This window comes from Zootermopsis nevadensis, unplaced genomic scaffold, assembly GCF_977971745.1.
Source record: "Zootermopsis nevadensis isolate Lab colony 2312 unplaced genomic scaffold, Znev_1.0 Znev_ptg000022l, whole genome shotgun sequence".
NCBI classification, from domain to species: domain Eukaryota; kingdom Metazoa; phylum Arthropoda; class Insecta; order Blattodea; family Termopsidae; genus Zootermopsis; species Zootermopsis nevadensis.
In genome coordinates, this window is record NW_028259154.1 from 22168356 (window position 1) to 22189119 (window position 20764).

A 20764-nucleotide genomic window follows, 5' to 3' on the forward strand; every position below is an offset into this window, starting at 1 on the left:
TATCATTTATTGGAAAGTTTATAAAAATTAAAAGAACTTAAATTTCGTTTTACTTGCACAGCCAGCTACAAATTTCAGTGAAATATGAATCGGAAAATTAGCGTAAAAAATTGTCATGTACTCAGGTTAACCAATACCACGAATGAAAACCCACCACTAATGAGGAAAATCCAATCGAGTATTTTCCAAATAGTGGATCTAAATTATTGAATTTGAACTATTACTGTTAAACAAAGAAAGGGATTTTATTTAGTCTGTCTCAACCAAGTTTTTCTTGTCTAGGTAATATTAATGTTAGTGCGTTCACGTTAACAGACTGAATAATGAGAATATTAGAAGCACAGATAATTTATTCACTGGCAGATGATCTTGGCCACGTGGTTAGGATTTCAGACCGAATTCTGTATCTTCTCAGACTGCAGTTCGTAGCAAGAAATGGGAACATAGTGGACAACCTATACTATAAGTGCTACAAATAAGTTCATGAAGTGAATAAAGGAAGTTAATAGCCCCAGAATAAAAGTGTACAATATATCGGATAATACCGACCTGGTACTGAAACATCGGATAAAATTATTGGTATGTATGAGACCTTGCAATAAATGGAGAACAGAACGTCGAGTCATTTCAGTTTTAAATAATAAAACATAAAACTGCCAAAAGAGCAAGAACCAAACGAATAGCAAACAAACTGATCATTAAACATAACCTCAATTATGTCTATTGCCGGAAATTACCATTATTTTCCCGTTGTTATTGTATTTGTGCTATGACATGTTCTACATCCTTGGCCGGGGCCTATGAATTATCTATGGAATGTAAACAAATAATATTCTGTTCTTACTGTCAGGACATTGCACACAGAAATTTCTTGTTTCCCAAGATTAAATTGAAGACCAGAAGAAAAGATTTAATTATGTTTTGGAGATTCAGAAAAATTTGCAGTGGGTACTTAGTGGTATTACAAAACTGAATCTTGATGAAATTAATATTTCTTTAATACATTCTCAAAACATTACTTACCATTCATATGACTTTTTAACTTGACTGGTCCAATAGGAATAGTAGTGAAGGTTTAAGAATGTGGTTTTGGGTGTACCTCTGATAACATGTCATTACCGGGGGGAGTTCAATGAAATAGGTAAATTAAAGCAAAACAATAATATGAAAGAATTACAGTATACATATTGGGTTTTTCCTTTCAGAAATAGTTTATTTGTTAATATTTTTGAGATGATTGCTAAACCGAGGTATAAAACGTATGTCATATTCTACGGGAAGAATACAAGCAGTACATTCTGAGTATTTACTGTCAAACAAAAAGGATTATGTACTTAATAAACATAATGGAAGATATTCCTTTCTCTGTTAAGGTGAACATGGCAAAAACAAAATCAGCATCAAAAGCACCAAGGAAGCAGGGCTTAAATCGTCATGGCCACAGCATGAACCCTGAAAGGAAATCTGAAGGCTTAAAAGGTGTTGCTGTTGTACGGAGCAAATCTACAATCAAGAGATTGCAAATGTACAGGAATTTTAAACCAAAACGTAATAAAATTGGACAGATAATCAGTCCAGCTCCATTTCAGGGAAGACTTCCATCAGGAACTGTTGCAAGAGTAGAACCTAATCAAAAATGGTTTGGAAATTCCAGAGTAATCACACAAAATGCACTCCAGAAGTTCCAGGAAGAGTTAGGGGCAGCTGCTAAGAACCCATATCAGGTTGTAATGAAACCAACTAAACTGCCAGTAACTCTTCTAAATGAAACAGCTAAGCATGCTAGAGTTCATCTGTTAGATACTGAAAGTTTTGAAAGTGTCTTTGGGCCTAAAAAAATAAGAAAAAGACCCAATTTAAAATTCAGGAATCTGGATCAGCTTTCTCACCGTGCAGTAGAATCATCTGAAGCTTATGATGGTGAAAATGATAGGGATCTAGTTAAAGAAGATTTGGGTATAAAGGATGCTCCAAGAGAATGGATAATGTCTGCAGGTCAGAGTAAACGAATTTGGAATGAGTTGTACAAGGTGATCGATTCGTCAGATGTTGTGCTCCAAGTACTGGATGCTCGGGATCCACTTGGAACAAGGTCCTCACACATAGAGAAGTTCTTGCGCACAGAAAAACCACATAAACATCTGATTTTTATTTTGAACAAAGTTGACTTAGTTCCTACATGGGTCACCCAAAGATGGGTCGCTATATTGAGTTCAGAATACCCAACAGTTGCTTTTCATGCATCATTGACTCATCCATTTGGTAAAGGCTCACTGATTAATTTACTGCGACAGTTTGCTAAATTACATATTGATAAGAAGCAAATAAGTGTTGGGTTTATTGGTTATCCAAATGTGGGAAAGAGCTCTGTCATCAATACTTTACGATCTAAGAAAGTATGCAAAGTTGCACCTATTGCAGGAGAAACAAAGGTATGGCAGTATATTACACTGATGCGACGTATCTACTTGATTGATTGCCCAGGAGTAGTGTGCCCATCAGCAGAGACTGATGTTGAAAAGGTTTTGAAAGGGGTGGTAAGGGTAGAGCTGGTGGAGAATCCTGAAGACTACATTCCTTCTGTTCTTGAGAGAGTAAAAAAGGAATATATGTTGAAAACATATAAAGTAGATGATTGGGATTCTGCTCAAGGATTTTTAGAAAAGTTAGCTACAAGAATGGGGAAGCTATTGAAAGGCGGTGAACCTGATATTGCAACTGCTGCTCGGATTGTTCTTAATGATTGGCAAAGAGGCAAGTTACCATTTTACATACCTCCACCTGGGTATGAAGTTCCTCTAAATGAAAGAACCATTTCATCTCTGATCACTGAACCTAAGGTAAGCCAAGTAATTGATGGTACAGAAAAGAACACAGCTACAACAATCACTGCATTGCCAGAAAATGTGTCTTCAAATGAAAGCAATGGTGCTAATAATGCCGAAGAGGTGAGTCTAGGAATTTGTAATTTGGAAAGAAATTTAAATGCAGATGTGCTCTTAAATCCAGAAAGCAAGAGTATTCCTGATCAAGTAGCTACAATTACAGAACCTGCATTCAAAGTCATACAAGACTTCAGCAAGATTAGAGTTAATCTACATTATACAGAAGATCTTGGTACAAAGTTAAATCAACAAAACATGAAATCTCTTGAACAAGAATGCAACATGACCGATATAAGTGATACATTAGAAACAGCAGCTACAGATGTAGGTGAACCCAGTAGTGGTATATCAAGAGAAGTGGAAACTTCAGTTACCAGCATGGTTAAAGAATGTGATGATGAATCTGAATCACAGTTCAGCTCCAGTGATTCTGATAAGGAATCAAGCACTCAAACATGTTCAAGCAGTGGAGCCTTTTGTGTCACAGGTATGAGGAAGAATATGTATTCTAACAGAAGAAAGAAAAGTAAGGCTGATGCAACAGATGATAAAATGCCAGTTTGGTTGACAAGTAAGGTACGGAGGAGGATGGAAAGAGAAATGAAACCAAAGCGAACTGGTAGTAATTTTTATGCCGTGACCAATGTCAAAAATAGAAACAGAAATAAAAATAAATATTTTTAAGTACTTAACATTTGGTTGCATAGAAACTTGCATGTCATTATTAAATGAATTAATGTAAACAATATGGTGAATCAGATTTTGGATACAGGAAATGGAATGTTGTTTGTTACTTAAGAGTGTCCTTTCAACTATCAAAGTTGTGAGACATTATTTAATAAGATACAATTCCTGTTAAGCAACTGAAGAATATTCTAAAGCACAATTTGAATTGAGGGACCTAGATAACATCTTGGGAGGTCATTGATGTTAAGATGTGAAACCTTACAGGAGCTGTGTATAGTGGAGTATAATTCATTTTATTGTTGCAAAAATTCAGTACCATTCTATTGTAACACTCACCAGAATTTCAATACGAATTACTGGTCATTTTTAAAACCCTTTTTAGGACAGTAGGATGCTGCACATGCAGTCTATACCAGAGAAGTCTTATGAGCCTATGCAACTTGAATAATCATAACCAATGTACACTGTGTAACATCTTCAAATAGCATAATATCATTTTTGTAACTGCAACATTTCGTACACAGCGGTATTGTAATGTTATGTGATACAACCTATGCATATGCACATAGTACTGTTATGAAGATAATGATATTGGAAAGGGTCATGTTTATGATTCAAAATACTTCATATAAATTGTTACAATTATTTCAGTTCTTACAATTGTTAATATGAGTAATTACCACGTAACTTGTGCTTCCCAACAATACAACATTCTTATGAGATCTTATGTTTGCACAGCAGCTTAGATATAATATTATTCTTCTGGATTGTGACACAAGAGTTTAAAGATTTTTCCTTTTGTATCAGCCAAGATGAAATGATTTGAAACAGTAATTTTAAGTATGTACTTTAAAGAGAAATTTCAGTATAATAAATGAAACTCAGCTTTTCTAGACTGTTACTGATTCTTCTTCCTATACTACAGATCCCAGCCTATGCACATGACTTTAACTTTGATGCCCTAAGAGCTGAAAGTCTTTAATAAGAGGATATCTGTTTTCTGGGTTGATGAATATCACCTTGATGATGGAGGCAACAATGACCTCTGAAACAGTAAACTTCTGCCCGACTACACAGCACTACAACCCAGAAGACAGCCATCTTTGTACTCACTACTATGAGAATGCCAAGTTTTAAATAACAGACTACTACAGACAGCTTGCAGGTTCTCCAGCATTAGTTTACTACATATACAATAAAGTAAAGATGAGCCGGGATAGCTCAGTCAGTATAGTGACTAGCTACAGGCTGGATGACTGGGTTCGATCCCCGACAGGCCAAGGATTTTTCCTCTAGCCTCTGCGTCCAGACCAGCTATGGAGCCCACCCAGCCTCTTATCCAATGGACAGCAGGGTCCTTTCCTGGGGGTAAAGCACGGCCAGGGCATGTTGCTGACCACTCACCCCTATGTAGTGCCGAGGTCAAGAAAGCGTAGGAACTATACCTCCACTCCCCCCCCCCCCAAATGACCTACATGGCATGTAGCAGGGCAGCTTTACTTTTATTTTTATAATAAAGTAAAGCTGTCCCACTATGCGCCATGTAGGCACTCACTTTTATCCTTTAGCATAATTGTTTCAAGGAAAATAAATACCTAAGAATACAAATAATAGTGTACTTTATGTGCAGTCATAAAACATTTAATTTTCACTGGCAATCCAAAATATTTTTGTCACAAGTTATATGAATTATTAGAGAACAGTTCTCACAATTCACAAAACAGTCTTCCAATCCAATTTCCGAGTGTTCAATACTATATATGCCACCACACCTGCACAAATAACTGTAGTTTAAATTATCTTCATGCCAGTCAAGTTCAGTTACAGATAATGTTGCATATATAAGGGCTTGCTCAGTAAGTTGCATGTGTTTCAAGTGACAGTCATACAACTTCCTCCGTTCCGGATCTCTAAGAATTTTCCATGCCTCATCAATTTGCAAGAATGTGGTTGTTGAAAATGAGTGTTTCTCTTGCTTATCTGGATGATACTTCAGCACAAGTTCTTGGTATTTTCTTTTGAGTTCGTCGTGTGTTGCATTAGTGTCGCATCCAAGAACTTCATATAGTGTCACCATCGTTCGTAAATACCTTTTACTGTGGTTACATTAAAAATACACTAGACCACCTCTTGACACCGTTTAGTGCCAACTTGAAACCATTTGTATTCTAAATATTATTGTATTTCTGCAGTGTTTGGACGTTCTTTGACACTTAGACCATATTTCTAACCTTTCAAAAATAAGCAGGAACCATTTGATAAGTTATGAAGGCAGCATGTAACTTTTCCGTTATTTCTGTACACCTACGTCTTTATTCTACTGCCATGCCAGTTTTTCTTTCTCTAGTCTTACGGAAGTTGCCAAAGATAGTAAACACAGTGTGAGATCCCCTTCTACACTCTTTGTGCAAGAATTTCAAAGAGTTTGAAACTCGAAACAAGATGGCAGAAGCAGAAGGTAGTAAGCAGAATAATACACAAGTTAAAAAGCGGACAAGGAATCCTTCTGGTAGGTATTCATATGCAAGAAGCCTAGTATTTAATGTAAATTGTATTTTAAGTTGAAAATTGTACGCTGTCGAGTTTGATTGTTACGTACATTTCAGTCTCTCTTTGAATCCTAGGGTCTCAATATGCCTACCGTTAGTAAGGTTATGTTTATGTTTCAATTTCAGAATGGAAACGAGAGAAAAGAAAACGACTGAGGGTGGCCGGTAAGGCGTATGTGAACAGTAGAGGTGATATTGTGGATGAGAGGAAAATTGGTGAAGACTGCAGATGTAGAAGAAAGTGTTACGCACTGGTAACTGAAGAAGAAAGGCATAAGTTGTTTGTTGGCTATTACTCATTAAATAGCCATGATGAACAAAACGCTTATCTTTTTGGCCTCATTCGAAAAACTGAGATTGCTCGGAAGAGAAGTAAGGAAAGTGATCGCCGCACATGTAGCTATAAATATTTTGTTCGTACCAAAGGGAAAGAAATACAAATTTGCAGGCTTGCATTTGCTCATATACATGGCATTTCACCGCATAAGATTAGGATTTTGTGTCAGAAGCAAGATCAAAATATAATGTTCCCACGTGATGGTAGAGGAAAACATGACAACAGGCCACGCAAAGTTTCAACTGAAACGTTGACTCAGATCAAGGATCACATTTACTCCATAATAAAATCTGATAGAGTATGTATGTTGAATGATTTTTTTAATTTTTTCTTTGTTTTTATTATGTTATATGTATTTAAGCATTCTTAAAATTTGTCTTTCAGGTGAGGGATTTCTTGAAAGAAGAAAAACACAATGGGCCTGATTTAAACATAACAAAAATGTGGAAAGATTATTTGGAACAGTTTGATCCCAATTTTTATGTTCTGCATCTTGGTAATGAAAAGATTAACATGTCACATCCAACCAATGGTATTGAAGTACCACATGAAGGTGTTTCTCTGCCTGGTTTCTCTGGAATGGAAAGTCATCAAGGTCTTACACATCAGCATGTTGGTCCTTATGCGCATGTACCTGACCTAACACATTTTCAGATGACAGGAATGAATCATAACATCAATCTTATGGGTAAGGAATATACAGTAAAATAAAGAAAATTTGCATATCATGTGTAAGGATTATATTTATGTATCTTTTACACATTCATTTCAGGACATCATAGTGAATCTCGATATATAAACAGAGATGAAGAATCTCACAATAATCAAGAAGATAAAAAACGCCATGTACCTATTGTAAAACATTGGTTGTACAGCAGGGTATTTCATGAGGAATTCAAGTTTCATGATTTCCTTACTCTGAAGAAGAAACTTTGGCATCTAAAGGATACTGACAAAGTGGAATCAAATCAGGTAATAAATAAAGCAGAAAGAAAACAGAAGACACCAAAGAAGATAAGTAGAGAGAAGGATTCTGGTGTGAATGTTGTTGGTCTTCAGACTTTAAATCCAATGGGTGCTGATCACATGTCATCATCAATCCATCACAATCAAATGCAATCTCTTGCGACATCACAAGACATGTATATATTACCTGTGAATCTGCAAGACCTGCAGTTACCGCAGGCATCAGACATGATCTCTCAGCAACATCATGCCATGCAACTGAACCTACACACATTTTCCACACAAAATGTTTTGAGTCCATTAATGAATGTCCAAGGGTCAGGTGCACAAGGACTTCAGTGTTCTAGTGTTGTTGCCTTGCCAGGAGGAACTATGAGTTTAGCACAGAATTCTAGTGGTTATATGAATGTCAATACTGCTTCATTTTATCAGTGAAAAGGAAGTGTGGAGTATGAATTAGAAGCAGGAACAGTATTTTGTTTGTTTTTAACAAGTGTAAATAATGGCATACATTTTAATAGCAATTCATGTTATTCTTGTAATGAAGTCTTCTCAAGTGACCAGCCATATCAATGTGGAATAAGTTTCCATTGTTTGTGTGTGAGTTTCTGCCTCCATAATCATTAATTTGTGTGATGAGAGATGCATGTTTGTTGTATACAGTTGGCTCCTGGAATCTGTGTCCCTGGCTGAGGGCAGACCAACTGGGGAACAGTAGATAAAGTCAGTTGTTCATTCAACCTACCCAGGGCTATAGTTAATGTTGTTTAATCTTAAAATTATTAATTTTTAATCTAGGTCCATTGAGCTGTTCATATAATTTCTCATTTCAACATACTTCCTGTACATGGGATGATATATGATGAAATTGGTGTATCATCATGTAGTCATCATTTGCTCCAGTCATGACCAATTTCTACATGGAGAATTTTGAGCAGCTGGCTTTAAGTTCATTTCTTTACAAAATGTACATATTGCTACAGGTACATCAACACTTTCGTGATCTGCATCATGGCAAGAAAGAATTTCAGGATTTCCAGATGCATCTCAGTAACATCCACCCAAACATCAAGTTGACAATGGGAATTGAAAAGTTTAACATACTGTTCCTTGATATGCCGATAAGGAAACTACAGTACCAGCTAAAAGTATCACTTAGTGAAAGAGGCCATTTAGTTTCAATGACATTCAGGCAACTTCACCGAAGATACAGGGTTCATACTTAAGTTGATTCTGGAATCTCACTACCAGCACACTTCAACAAAGAAAATCCATCAGCATACATCAAATAGGATCCACAGAATGAAGGGCTAAATGTAGCTTACATCTTAGATTTTCCAGATTAACCTTTTATCGTCCATTGTGGTGCAGATTATGAGCATTTTATCTGACTGTGTTGCCATAGAATACTGCTAAACCATTAACCTCAAAGTTTGAAGTCCAGCTGTCAACTTCATAATACAGGGGTTTGAATCGCCTATTACCTTACAATAAGGGTTAAACATGGACTGTAGCCATAGGTAGGATGACTGTTAATTCACTCTTCAAGGACACTAGACTGTGAGAGCCAATTGTATGCATGTATATACATGTACACACACACACACACACATACACATACAACAAACAGCTGTATCACTCATCACATCAGTCTCTAGTGATGGAAGCAGATACTGTCTCTGAAATATTAGAAATTTATTCAGTGTTGGCATGGTAGATCTCCTGAGAATAAATCGCATTCATTCACCATGAAATCATCAAGTCTTGTACAATTTTATTGTTGGTTATTTTTGAAGTTTTTATTTTTTCCTCTGGTTACTGAGAAGTTTTATATATTTTTTTGAAATTTTTAGGCACCAACCTATTTTTATTTCTTAACCCCTTTCCATCATATATTAATATATGATTGCCACTTGGAATATGCTTCGATGGTCACATGTTGATATATTATCAACATGCTCTTTTCTTTCCAACAAGCATTTGACCTGGTTGTAGAAATTCATAACTTTTTATGTGACTGCAGAGGGTTAATAAAAATGTACACTTTTACCACATGCATTAATGTTTTGCAGTGGTATTGTCACAGTTTTCTATGTACAATTGTGTTTGAATTGTTTTATATGTAATATATGAGATGAACATTTATGTTACATTCAAGGTGTTGCCAGTGTGATAGCAGATTTCCAGGACTTTGTTAATACTGTCAATGAAATTTACATAACAGAACTTTGAGTTCAGATATGTGACTTATTTGTGTGTGAATGTACCAGATATTACAATGCACTCTTATTTTTTGCAAGCACTACAGGTTACTTTCACTGCATCATGTGCATAGCACTACATAACGTGATATCACATTTTTTATGTGTCTCTGTATGACCAACCTCATTTGGATGTCACATATTTGATTGATAGATATTAACAGTATGTGATATACATTTTTAAATTAAATAAATATACTAAACATATGGTTCCATATCCCCTTTGTAGTTTATACTTTCTTATGCTTGTTCAGTCACACATTTAAACTGAATGTCGTGGTTGGGTAGTTAGTACTCTTCTTTCACATTTGGATATCCCAGATTAGAATCTTTGGCAGGAAACCAACTATCCTGACTGAAGATTGTCATGGTTTACCTTAATCCCTCCAAGAAAATGGCAGGATATTACCTTGACCTTTAGCCTGTATATTATTTTTTCACTGCTTTGCTAAAAGAATATAATTTTAAGTTACAAATGTAAACTCCTTATGAGGGTCAAGTTATTATGAGCACATGTGAATAAATCACAGTTACCAACAGATCAGATATTCAATATTATGTTTACAAAACACTTTTTTACAGTCATTTAACCAGTTAAAGTGGAAACATCAAATTAATCTGAAAACATGACTTTAAACAGTATGGCAGCCCTGTAACATATACCAACAAGAATGTTTTTTATACCTCAAAGAGTAAAGTAAAATGTTGCAGCTAAATGAGAAGATTGTGCTTTAATGTGGACTAAAGTCAAATTTCACAGTATGAGGTACTGCACAAACATCTGACTTAAAGTTGTATGTCACAGCATAAGAGCAATAATAGGAGATAACTGCTTCCCTCCATATCATTCCCACGTAATTATCCACAGTCTTTCTGCTATGTACAGTTGAAAAATATCTTCAGTAATTTTCTTGTGATCTTTCAAACCCTTATCCAACTTGTTTCATTAACTGCATCCTGAATTGAATAGAATTTATTTAAATTTTATAGATCCTTCATAGTACAAGCCAAGGATGTGGAATATGTTACAACACAATGCCAACACTTTGTACAGATATAATACTGATACAAATATAAGTACATGGTTTGTAGTTTAGATGCGTCATGTTTGTGTTGGAATTCAGTATATATTTATTTATTATTTCAGTCTATACACAAACTTGATTTTTTAAAATGTTGTTGTTAAAATTAAAATTTGGCGCTTTTCATCGTTATTACGATGTTACAATTTCAGCGCATATTATTTTACGACATGTTTCGATGCTATTGCATCATCCTCAGGTTTTTATTGTTATTTTTATCTTTAAAAATAAATAGCTAGCATCGAAACATGTCGTAAAATAATATGCGCTGAAATTGTAACATCGTAATAACGATGAAAAGCGCCAAATTTTAATTTTAACAACATTTTAAAAAATCAAGTTTGTGTATAGACTGAAATAATAAATAAATATATACTGAAGTACATGGTTGTTTCACGTATTATATAAATATTTACAGTATTTAAGAATTTTCAGTTGCAGTAAATCCTACAGAGTTGATGGCCTGAGATAAAGGATAATCTTTCTGTACTGGCTTACATATTTTTATATCAAAATTTAAACTTTTGATGTTAGATTGAAGAGTATTGAATAACTTTGTGAGATTTCAGGTTCTTATTGCTCTGATGATGGAAGCAGTAGGCACCTCCGAATTTCTACGAGACTACATGGTGCAACATCCTGAAAGATAGGCTTCTTCTGATAAGTAGTGAGGTTAGCATTGGGCATATGGAGAGTGAAAGTAGGACTGAGGCATCTTTAGTGTCACGATTGCTGGAACAAACATTACACATTAACATTTGAAGTACCACAGTATGGTGAATTAGAACTCTGGCTTCAGGGGCCATCAGGTTCAAAGTACAACCTAGAGGCCATACTTCCTGACAGGTAAAGTTTGTACCTCTGTTCGCAATCTGAGATAATTCCAAGTTCGCAGTTCTCTCAATTTTATTACTTAAGATAATGACTGGAGTTTACATAATATTTAACTATACATGACCAGATAGGATGAAATATCAGGAGAGAGTTTTTATTATATTACATTCAGAATTTGGCAACTTATTTCTCAGAGGCATGCAAGAGTATTTAGTACTTAACTTTATTTGGTTATGTTCCTTAGCATTCTCTTCTGGTAATAGACTAAGTGGGGGAGGGTCTTTTATTTAGTTTCATACAGAATGTATTTTAGTAGTCTGTTACATCATGCAGTGCACTTTTGTCCATTCTAGTACTATTATACTCGTCTCAATCCATGATTTTCTGAACCAAAATTTGGTACATCCTGTGGGATACATGTCATGTTAACAGCATTATCCTTGATTTAATTACTTTAAAGTTGCTAGGCAAAGTGTATGATCTCTGAATTCACTTCTCTTTTTCCTGGTTAGTTCATCTATGCATTGATATTCTGCAGCTTGGTCTTCTACCCTGAGTGAAGGTAATGTGTTCGTCTGGAGTGTTGTCACAACCCAGAAGACCACAAATTATTAGTTCCATGAATCTTCGACATAATAATTACAGTTGTGTGTGTGTGTGTATATATATATATACTAGCAAAGTTGGTGGAATGAACCATTTTTGAGTTGAAAGTAATACAGTTCATACCAACATTATCTTTTAAAATGGCATTGATAGTAAAGAATATAATTTTTAATAAATTAAATTAAGTGAAAAAATCTTCCTTCCAAATGCAGCAACATAAAACCGAATAAAAAAAGGAAGCTGCACAAACTGCAGGCTTCGTCAGCAAGAAGTCTAAGACTTCATCCACATTTTCCTGACCAGGGTGATATCTTAAAATTAGACACAATAACTTCATCTCAAATCCTCCCAGTTCTCTATTCCTATGTATTATTTGCCACTACATATCAACAGTTAGTAAATTATACATTTTTCCAATAACTTTTTGAATGACTTAGCCACAAACACAGGATACCAAGGTTAGGACTGAAAAATACTGGTGATATAATAATACTTTATGTATGAAAATGTAAATATTTATTTCAAAATTACGCACTATATAACAAAATCATGTTACACCAAAATAATGAGAGTAAACTGTACATTATCCTTATTTTCTGTTTTAACAACTCTGGAAAAAGTTGTGTTTATTAACAAAATTAACTGTTTCAGAAAGAATAACTAAATATACCCACACAAGCAATGCAACAGAGAATTGCAAAGACAAGGGTAAATATGGAAAGAACAAGGCATGATTTCATGTTGGTCTTCTGCGTTATGATACCATACTAATGGTTTGGAAGAACATACTGCATCCATCTTCAGTCCTCAGAAATGTTTGTACCTAACTACAAGTTCACAGTGCCACATCCCAGAAGACCAACATGGACATCTTCACCACTGTAATAACTTCAGATCTCAGATATGTTTAATTTATTTATAACTTGGTATTAATTTAATCTGAAACGGCTACTCTGAATTATGTTAACATTTTATTTGAGAACCTGCTGCAATGGTAAGGACGTTTAGACTGTTAAAAAGCAGAGACCAAAATTTTTGTGTACATTGTATTTTGTTTGTAATGTTTTCATAAGGGTGAAAAAGTGAGATGGAATGGGTAAGACTGACATAATTTTAGGGAACTGTAGTGGTAATGAGATCATTTTGGGACTCCCTGAAAAGAAATTGGATGCTACTGTGTCATCCCAACCCACTTTCAGCACTGCTTCAGTTGTTAAAATCGAAAGCAGAAGCAGTATAACTTTGTGTTTTTCCGATGATTTTGTAACTGTTCCAGACAGGTCACTGAACACACGGTACAGTATGGACTGTAACCTGCCCAAGATCACTGTTACACACTGAAAATTGGAAATTTTGAAGACCATGGCAGGCAGCTCCATAATTGCCATCATTTTTTAGTACCACAATTGCCCCCACGAACTCTGGGTAGTAAGTAACAATACGCCTAATTGCCAGCTCACCAGCACGTGAAGGAGAAGACCCTCGTCTCATTTCCTCAACAGCCAAGTAACTGAAATAAGTAAGTAGGTTGTCATTAATACCACATGATAAAAAGCCTTTAGAAGCATATTTTGAATAAAAAAATCAAGATACTTTGTGGAAAGGGATTTTTCGAATGACATACATAATTTGAAGGTGTGTTCCTTGCTATTTTGCATATGTTATTCACCTAGGTGTTCATTTACTGTAGATAAAGATCTATTGTATCAAAGCTAATTACACTGTGCAGAGTCAGAAATTAGTGTAACTTATATTATGTAACTATTCACCATATCAGATGTTCCAAATAAAAGCTGTAAAACTTAATAAAACCTATATTCTGTCATGTATATCTTTATTTTTCATCAAATAGTGTTAAAATATTGGTTTTGAGAAACCTGATGAAGTTCAAACTGGGCTTAATGTAAACCAAGGATTACAATTGACTAATATGCGCTAACATTAAACTTACTTGATAACTATGTCCCAATATCAAATATAACACAAATTCATTCAGCTGTTTCAGAGATGAAACGTGAAGAGACAAGACCTGCCCATTATGTGTTCTTTTATACACTGTGTACAACGAATGCATACAAAATCAGTCTCGGTCTAAAAGGAAATATTTGCACAACAGACAAAGCAGACCTTGAATTGGAGTGACAGCCTTAATATTATGGTAAAACATATGAGAAAAACAGATTATTCCTATAATAAAAACACTGTACAGAACTAAACTCTAATTCACAGGTGTATTCATGTCCTCACTTCATCATCCTAAATATATACCTGGGTAAGAATCTCATCATGATATCTCCATCACCTGTGGCTGCTGCTGCCCCTACAGTGCCATCAGCATATGCTCCTGCTCCAGGGATAGGTGAATCTCCAACTCTCCTAAAAGAATGCCAACAGCATCAAATTTCTTTGAAACTGAATCTATTTTTTTGTTGAAAATAAGTTAATATTTTTAAAATGTCAAAAGTTACATAGAAGATATAGAGATTTTAAAATATACAGATACACAGTATTTGCAATTCACATTTCCTCCTTGGAGAATTATCATCAATTCTAGCTTCAAGTTAAAAGTACCTTTGTTATGTTTTTTAAATGAAATCCCTATTGTACCACGTCTTAAGAAATCTTTTATTAATACAAAGAACGCTGTGCATTATATGGACATATCTATACAAGTTTCATCCCAAATATCATTTAAAATAAATTACTTTTTAACCAAAATATCCCTTTTACAAATGCTATATACCAGATTTCTTTAGGGTATCCTTCAGTCTTAACAGCTTTTGGTTAAGAGTAAATGTATAACATGAACAACTGATGACCACTTGCATTTAACTTTACTTTAGTTTCACAGTGCAGTCTGAACTGAAAGGTCACATACTTCAGCTGCAAATGCCATGGGGATGATTATGTAAGCTGTACTGGACAGGATTCAGAAGGACTACTATCACAGAATTTGTCTACAGTGACTGAGTAAAACAATGAAAACCCCAGGATATCTAGTTATGCAGCTAATTGACTCAGTATTAACAGACTGACACTGCTAATGGTATTGTAAGCAATACTGACATATTCATGCTGAATATCCAACAGAACTTTGGGCATATTCCTCATAAAAATATTCCCTATCTACTTCATATCTTTAGTGACAACTGACCATGTAAGACCAAAAACAGAATAAAGAATAAGGCTAAAATAATAAATAAGTTGTAAGAATAGGACATGTGTCACTGAGAATCAGGCCCTATGCCAGCTATAATACTAATTTAGTTCAAATGCTTACAGTTTGTTACACTGAGCATTAAATTACTCACCCTGGAATTTTGAACTTTGCTCCATTGGTTGATGTACCAGCTGCTATTCTGCCTGCAGTATCAATAGCAACCATTCCTATTGTGTCATGGTTTTTATCATTAAATACACTTCTATGTTTTGGGTAGTTTCCTTCCTGCCTCTTAGTGATGGAAGTATCTGATTTGTATGGTCCACAAAATTTGGTGGGATCAGGTTTTACATTCTGTTGAATTGTAACAAATATGTTAATATTATCATTATTAGCAACAACAATATATTCATATGTCTTTGCATCTTTTGTATGTCACATACATATTAATGTATATTTATATTATCTTACATACCACCCAGAAGTTTGGTTGGCAACTGTTTTCCTTCCACTGCTGCCACATTTTTCGAGACTTGCCTGTCTCTAATGTTTCTTCCTTGAAACCCAATGAGACAGCAAACTGTGTTGCTTGATCACCTACTAAAAGTGTGTGTTGTGTGTGCTCTAGTACACATCGTGCAACAGATATGGCACTCTTCACACGCCTTAAAGCAGCAACTGCACCCACATTCATTGTCATTCTGTAAAACATTACATCACACTAATGAGTCTACTGGTCACCTCAGTTAATGTGTCCTAATGGTAAAATACTTCATTCTCATTCAGATTATCTGACAGCAGTCTCCATAACGGATCAGTATTTTTGTATTCTATGCACTAATTAAAGTCCACCAAATATAATGGGCAACACTACAGGTGACATCAGGATGTCCCTTATTTGAGTCTTTGCCTGGTGACCAGCTATTTTGACAGAGGATGTTTGTGGGTTTCCTCATTACTTCCTGGCACATGTTAAGACAGCACCTTAAAATAGGTCATTATCACTTTCTCTCACATACTTTACAATTAATCATTGACAGTCATCTTACCATTTAAAGCTGTGCAGTAGAAAAAGCACCATTAAATAAACCAAGAAACTGATCACAGCCCCCTTTAAAATAGATACTACAAAATTCAATAAGTCTGTGGGAACGGGATTTGTAGATTCTCAGAATAAATAACATATTTCCCAGAAAACCCAACTTACATACATACCCATCCATAATCATAGCATCTAATGTAGTTTCTCCATTTTCATCAGGGCTACCTCCAAAACCTACAGTTCCATCACACTGATCAACTTCACATGTAGTACAGCCCTTCTCTACACCATCCAGTGCTGACTTCTTTTTAAAGTATATAGTATTCCAAGCTGTGAAAGTAAAATTCAAGTCATCTTAATGTACCAATGTCCAACTCCTTACACTGTATTTCCTACCACAATGAAAGACAATTTCACAACCTGCCTCTGTCCTCCCTGCAAATTAAATCAATGGTCATCAGATTTTTAAGGGAAATCTGCAAACATCAGGATTAGAGTGGTTTGGCAGTGTTATAGGAATGGACAATAACAAAACAGTAAAGGTACCTTTAAATGTGGAAATTAAGGCAAAATGAGGAATATGGTAAGAACATATGGAAACAAATACAAGAAAGATTTTGGGAAATATAAAGGAATATAAATGTCAGGGTGAAGCAAATGGAGACATCCATGTATGATGATAAAGCTAATAAATCATTGATAAAAACAATTATATTAACAGCTTAAGAGAACTTATGACACTTATTTTCCTTCAAATGCATCTGTTCATTCAAGGAGCTACAAGTAACTATATACGACATTAGATCCTAGCATTTTGGAGACGATCTCTGCCTCTATCATCAGTGTAGGTATCAACCCTGATGATGATGGCAGAGAATCTCAAACTCCATACTTATACATGTGACATCCCAAGAAGTGTTTATTGCATTTGACCAGAGGGATTGAAAAAAATAAAGTCTTGATTGGTATATGCAATTCCCTAAGCAAGAAGTGGACTGTGTACTTAGACATCCAAGTGTGGGGTGGTCACACTTGGCTGCAAAACTAATAATCCCATTAAAATTTATACATCTCATCCACTTCACTCTTTCTTTCTCAGTGGGATGGCATCTAATACAAGCCTTTTACACTTGTGCCCAATGTATACTTTGAGAGAAAGTTGATAACTCGCTATTCGATCCCACGGCAGATTTAGTTGGTTCCCAGTAAATAATTCGAAGAACGAATAAACATATTATGGACTACCTGTCAGCAGGGCACATGACACTTCACGGACCTAAATTTAATAAATAACGGAAAGTAATAACAGTAAAATTTCATCCTCAGTGATCTCCCATGTTATAAACCAGTCGGCATACAGTAACATCTTGGGATTTGGACAATTCAAGGCTCGTCGAATAATTACGTTACTGTACTTACCGTTTTGTGTTGCATTTGTAAATGGCCATGTGTTTATGACAACTGGTATCATATTCAAAGTCTGATCGTGGTAATTTACGATTGCAACAATGCCCATCAGGACGACGAGCAGAATAAATATAATAGCTTTAGTGTTTCCAATAAGCATTCTGAATTGTAATAACCTACTCGACAGATTCGTTAGGGCTGTACAGCTAAAACTGATACGCTTCGACCAAGATTATTTGATAAAATAGTCCACTGTGTCATGTTTGTACAGAGCCGTACTGCTTTTGTTTCACTTGTTCATCGTCAATCACGTGGAGTACACATTGATATTGACAACGTTTATCTTGTTTACCATACTGCAAATTGCACTCGCCATCGTTTAGGGAATTTCAATGCTGTGAATTGCAGGACCTGAAGAATGATGCGGCGCATTTCCCGCCAAAATGTATATATCCATGCACCATAAAACAAACACTTTAGGAGTACAGACGTTACATTTCTGATTTTAACCCGGATCGTAGGCATTTACGATTTTCTGCCATCACCGTCCCTGATGCATTACAGATAATATTATTATTCCACATTCAACAGTAGCCAACGTGCATCCACAAAATATCCCGTACCCAACCACACTACCCACAACCCCAAAAGTATGATTGTTAATAACTTCACACACATATATATATTACAAAAGCACACGTCTATATATTTCTTCCAGAACACAATCTGTCACACATAATTGCATTTATTCATCTTTATTTAATATTCATGCAATGACAGCTGTCAATTAAAAAGGTCATGTTATTAATCACATGTCTAAAAGGTAGATAAAACTAAGAAGCACTTTAAAAGTTTTTAAAAAAATTTGCACTGCATACTGAATCCATATGAATACACAGTACTAAAATCTACCAAACGATGTCACGATAAAACAAATAACATTGATACATTTTATGAATAGAATGCATTTGTCATATCATTAACAGACAAATCCAACTGCTGATTTGCATCAGCTGAATGCATCAGCCCAGTGGCTGCCCCATAGTGCTGACTTTGTGCAGAGTTTCTAACACGTTGTAAAGGATCATTCATGCTTCCAGTGAATGTTGTCATTGGATGGTGATGAGAGATGGCACCAATTGTTTGAGGATTGATGGAATGCTGCAAAAGTGTCATGGTACGATTTCCTATGCCTACAGGTTCCTTCCCAGGTCTTCCTGCTAAGAAGTGGTAATGAGCATTTGGAAATTCTTGTGAGGAATGATGATGGCCAGATGAATCTGAATGGGCTTGATGAGGATTCATGGACTGTGACACTGATAAGGTTGGAGGTTGATTCTGCATTGGCTGATGATGTTTAGCAGTTTCTACTATGTTTCTTTGTACCTGTAACTGAATATTTTGAACTGTTGGTGTACCCTGGGTGTTATAGTTAGGAGCAATAGGGAAATGAACATTAGAACAGCCCAAACCAGCAGTTTTCTGCTGGAACATGAGTGCTTCAGCTGCTTTAGCAGCTGAGTTATGATCACTAGATACCATTGCATTTTCAACCAAGGAAAGTTTCTTTGCAGTTCCCTTTCTTCTTGACTTTTTAGGGTTCCTGTCCTTAGCTGCAAGATCCATCTCATCCATCTTGTGAATATGGCTCTCATTGAAGATGTCTAACTTCTTCTTCAAAGTCTGGAAATCCTTCGACTTCACTTCTTCGTGGAATACTTTGCGGTACAACCAGCTCTTCACTTTCGGAATGTAACCCGGAATTAGCTGTCCTAAAATGTAAATATAAAAATGAACACCACTAAAAGCTGTAATTATTTAATCAATAAGAACCAGAGACAACATAAACACTTTCAAAGTTAATATTAATGTATTAACACATTTTTAAGGATCATATTATCATACTAACACACTGTATAGATTACTCCAGTCAACTTACATACAAGTACTTGTTGAAACAAATATTATTTTGTACTAAGTACTTACTGAAAGCAAAATGATTGTAATACTCACCAGTTTGTGGGTTCAAAGCTTCACATTCATATATTCGAAGGAAATGAAGATACAGCTTAGCCACATTCAGTTCTGGCACCATTTGTCTGTTTTTGTCTTCTTTCATAAAGCTTTTCAAATCATTTGATTTTATTACATTAAACAGGTGATTTTTAATCAAGTCTTTTGTCTCCTGGGGAATTTTTGTGGGCCTGTTATCATGTTTCCCACGACCATCTCTGGGAAATAGTATGTTCTGATCCAGTTTTTCACTCAGTGTTCTAATTTTTCTGAAAGACACCGCATGAATATGTGCAAAAGCCAATTTGCAGACCTGTGTTTCTTGTCCCCTATAACGTATATAGTACTTATAAGTACACGTTCTTCTGTCCGAAGCAGCATTTTTCTTTCTTTTAACGTCATGTTTTCTGATTAACCCAAATAAATAAGCATTCTGTTCATCATATGTTTTCAACGAATAAAAACCATCGAAAAGCATTTGTCTAGTTTTCCCATCAATTTTTTCATAACATTTCAGCTTACAGAGGCAATCAGAACCAATCTTCTTCTGTTCTGTCATCTCTCCTCTGACAGTCACATGTGGTTCTCCGGCAATTATAGACCGTTTTCTTTTCTCTCGTTTCCATTCTGACTGATTTCTTGCCTTTCGCTTTGTGGGCTTTTTTTGTGGTTCTGTTGCTTCTGTATCCTCCATTTTATAAGGTTTGGTTCAGTTCATTTGACGGTTGCCTTGCCAACCAAGTATGAAAATATTAATTGCCAATCAATACATATTCATACCTAGTGCGCACAGCTGATGTTTGTCCGCAAATGTTTGATGCAAACAATGTCTGCGAATGTATGCAGGTGAAAATTAACACTTTCTTCTTCTACATTTGGAAAACCTGAAACCCGTAGTAGCGAGGACAATTATCCTCCTACGACACTTAAAATTT

General features: G+C 35.4%; 4 protein-coding genes across 4 annotated transcripts; 2 read left to right on the plus strand and 2 right to left on the minus strand.

The window, feature by feature from the left end:
- The first annotated feature begins 321 nt into the window (after positions 1-321).
- Ns2 (nucleostemin 2) lies at positions 322-4465 on the plus strand. Its single transcript, XM_022068780.2, has 2 exons — positions 322-579; positions 1374-4465. Exon 2 carries the CDS (start codon positions 1380-1382, stop codon positions 3567-3569), a length of 2190 nt encoding a protein of 729 aa, XP_021924472.1. The 5' UTR covers positions 322-579; positions 1374-1379; the 3' UTR covers positions 3570-4465.
- A 1508-nt stretch (positions 4466-5973) lies between these two features.
- LOC110832095 (uncharacterized) lies at positions 5974-10224 on the plus strand. The gene is made up of 4 exons (XM_022068781.2): positions 5974-6081; positions 6248-6756; positions 6843-7146; positions 7231-10224. Exons 1-4 carry the CDS (start codon positions 6015-6017, stop codon positions 7857-7859), a joined length of 1509 nt encoding a protein of 502 aa, XP_021924473.1. The 5' UTR covers positions 5974-6014; the 3' UTR covers positions 7860-10224.
- A 2473-nt stretch (positions 10225-12697) lies between these two features.
- Positions 12698-18366, minus strand: LOC110832112 (N(4)-(Beta-N-acetylglucosaminyl)-L-asparaginase). The gene is made up of 6 exons (XM_022068819.2): positions 17829-18366; positions 16583-16739; positions 15843-16068; positions 15519-15721; positions 14476-14583; positions 12698-13717 (listed from the first exon to the last, which is right to left on the minus strand). The coding sequence occupies exons 1-6, from the start codon at positions 17974-17976 to the stop codon at positions 13489-13491; spliced, it is 1071 nt and encodes a 356-aa protein (XP_021924511.1). The 5' UTR covers positions 17977-18366; the 3' UTR covers positions 12698-13488.
- A 179-nt stretch (positions 18367-18545) lies between these two features.
- Positions 18546-20746, minus strand: LOC110832111 (uncharacterized). The gene is made up of 2 exons (XM_022068818.2): positions 19830-20746; positions 18546-19588 (listed from the first exon to the last, which is right to left on the minus strand). The coding sequence occupies exons 1-2, from the start codon at positions 20521-20523 to the stop codon at positions 18768-18770; spliced, it is 1515 nt and encodes a 504-aa protein (XP_021924510.1). The 5' UTR covers positions 20524-20746; the 3' UTR covers positions 18546-18767.
- Positions 20747-20764: the final 18 nt, after the last annotated feature.

What these genes read in the sequence shown, in the direction of transcription:
- Ns2 (XM_022068780.2), top strand. Translation starts at nt 1,380, where the DNA reads ATGGCAAAAACAAAATCAGCATCAAAAGCACCAAGGAAGCAGGGCTTA.
- LOC110832112 (XM_022068819.2), bottom strand. Translation starts at nt 17,976, where the DNA reads ATGCTTATTGGAAACACTAAAGCTATTATATTTATTCTGCTCGTCGTC. An exon ending in GCCAACCAAACTTCTGGGTG is followed by an intron (nt 15,722 to 15,842) that starts GTATGTAAGATA and finishes ACAATTCAACAG; the next exon opens with AATGTAAAACCTGATCCCAC. An exon ending in ATGATGAGATTCTTACCCAG is followed by an intron (nt 13,718 to 14,475) that starts GTATATATTTAG and finishes TACTTATTTCAG; the next exon opens with TTACTTGGCTGTTGAGGAAA.
- LOC110832095 (XM_022068781.2), top strand. Translation starts at nt 6,015, where the DNA reads ATGGCAGAAGCAGAAGGTAGTAAGCAGAATAATACACAAGTTAAAAAG. An exon ending in GCGGACAAGGAATCCTTCTG is followed by an intron (nt 6,082 to 6,247) that starts GTAGGTATTCAT and finishes TTTCAATTTCAG; the next exon opens with AATGGAAACGAGAGAAAAGA. An exon ending in CCATAATAAAATCTGATAGA is followed by an intron (nt 6,757 to 6,842) that starts GTATGTATGTTG and finishes TTTGTCTTTCAG; the next exon opens with GTGAGGGATTTCTTGAAAGA.
- LOC110832111 (XM_022068818.2), bottom strand. Translation starts at nt 20,523, where the DNA reads ATGGAGGATACAGAAGCAACAGAACCACAAAAAAAGCCCACAAAGCGA. An exon ending in AGCTTTGAACCCACAAACTG is followed by an intron (nt 19,589 to 19,829) that starts GTGAGTATTACA and finishes TTTACATTTTAG; the next exon opens with GACAGCTAATTCCGGGTTAC.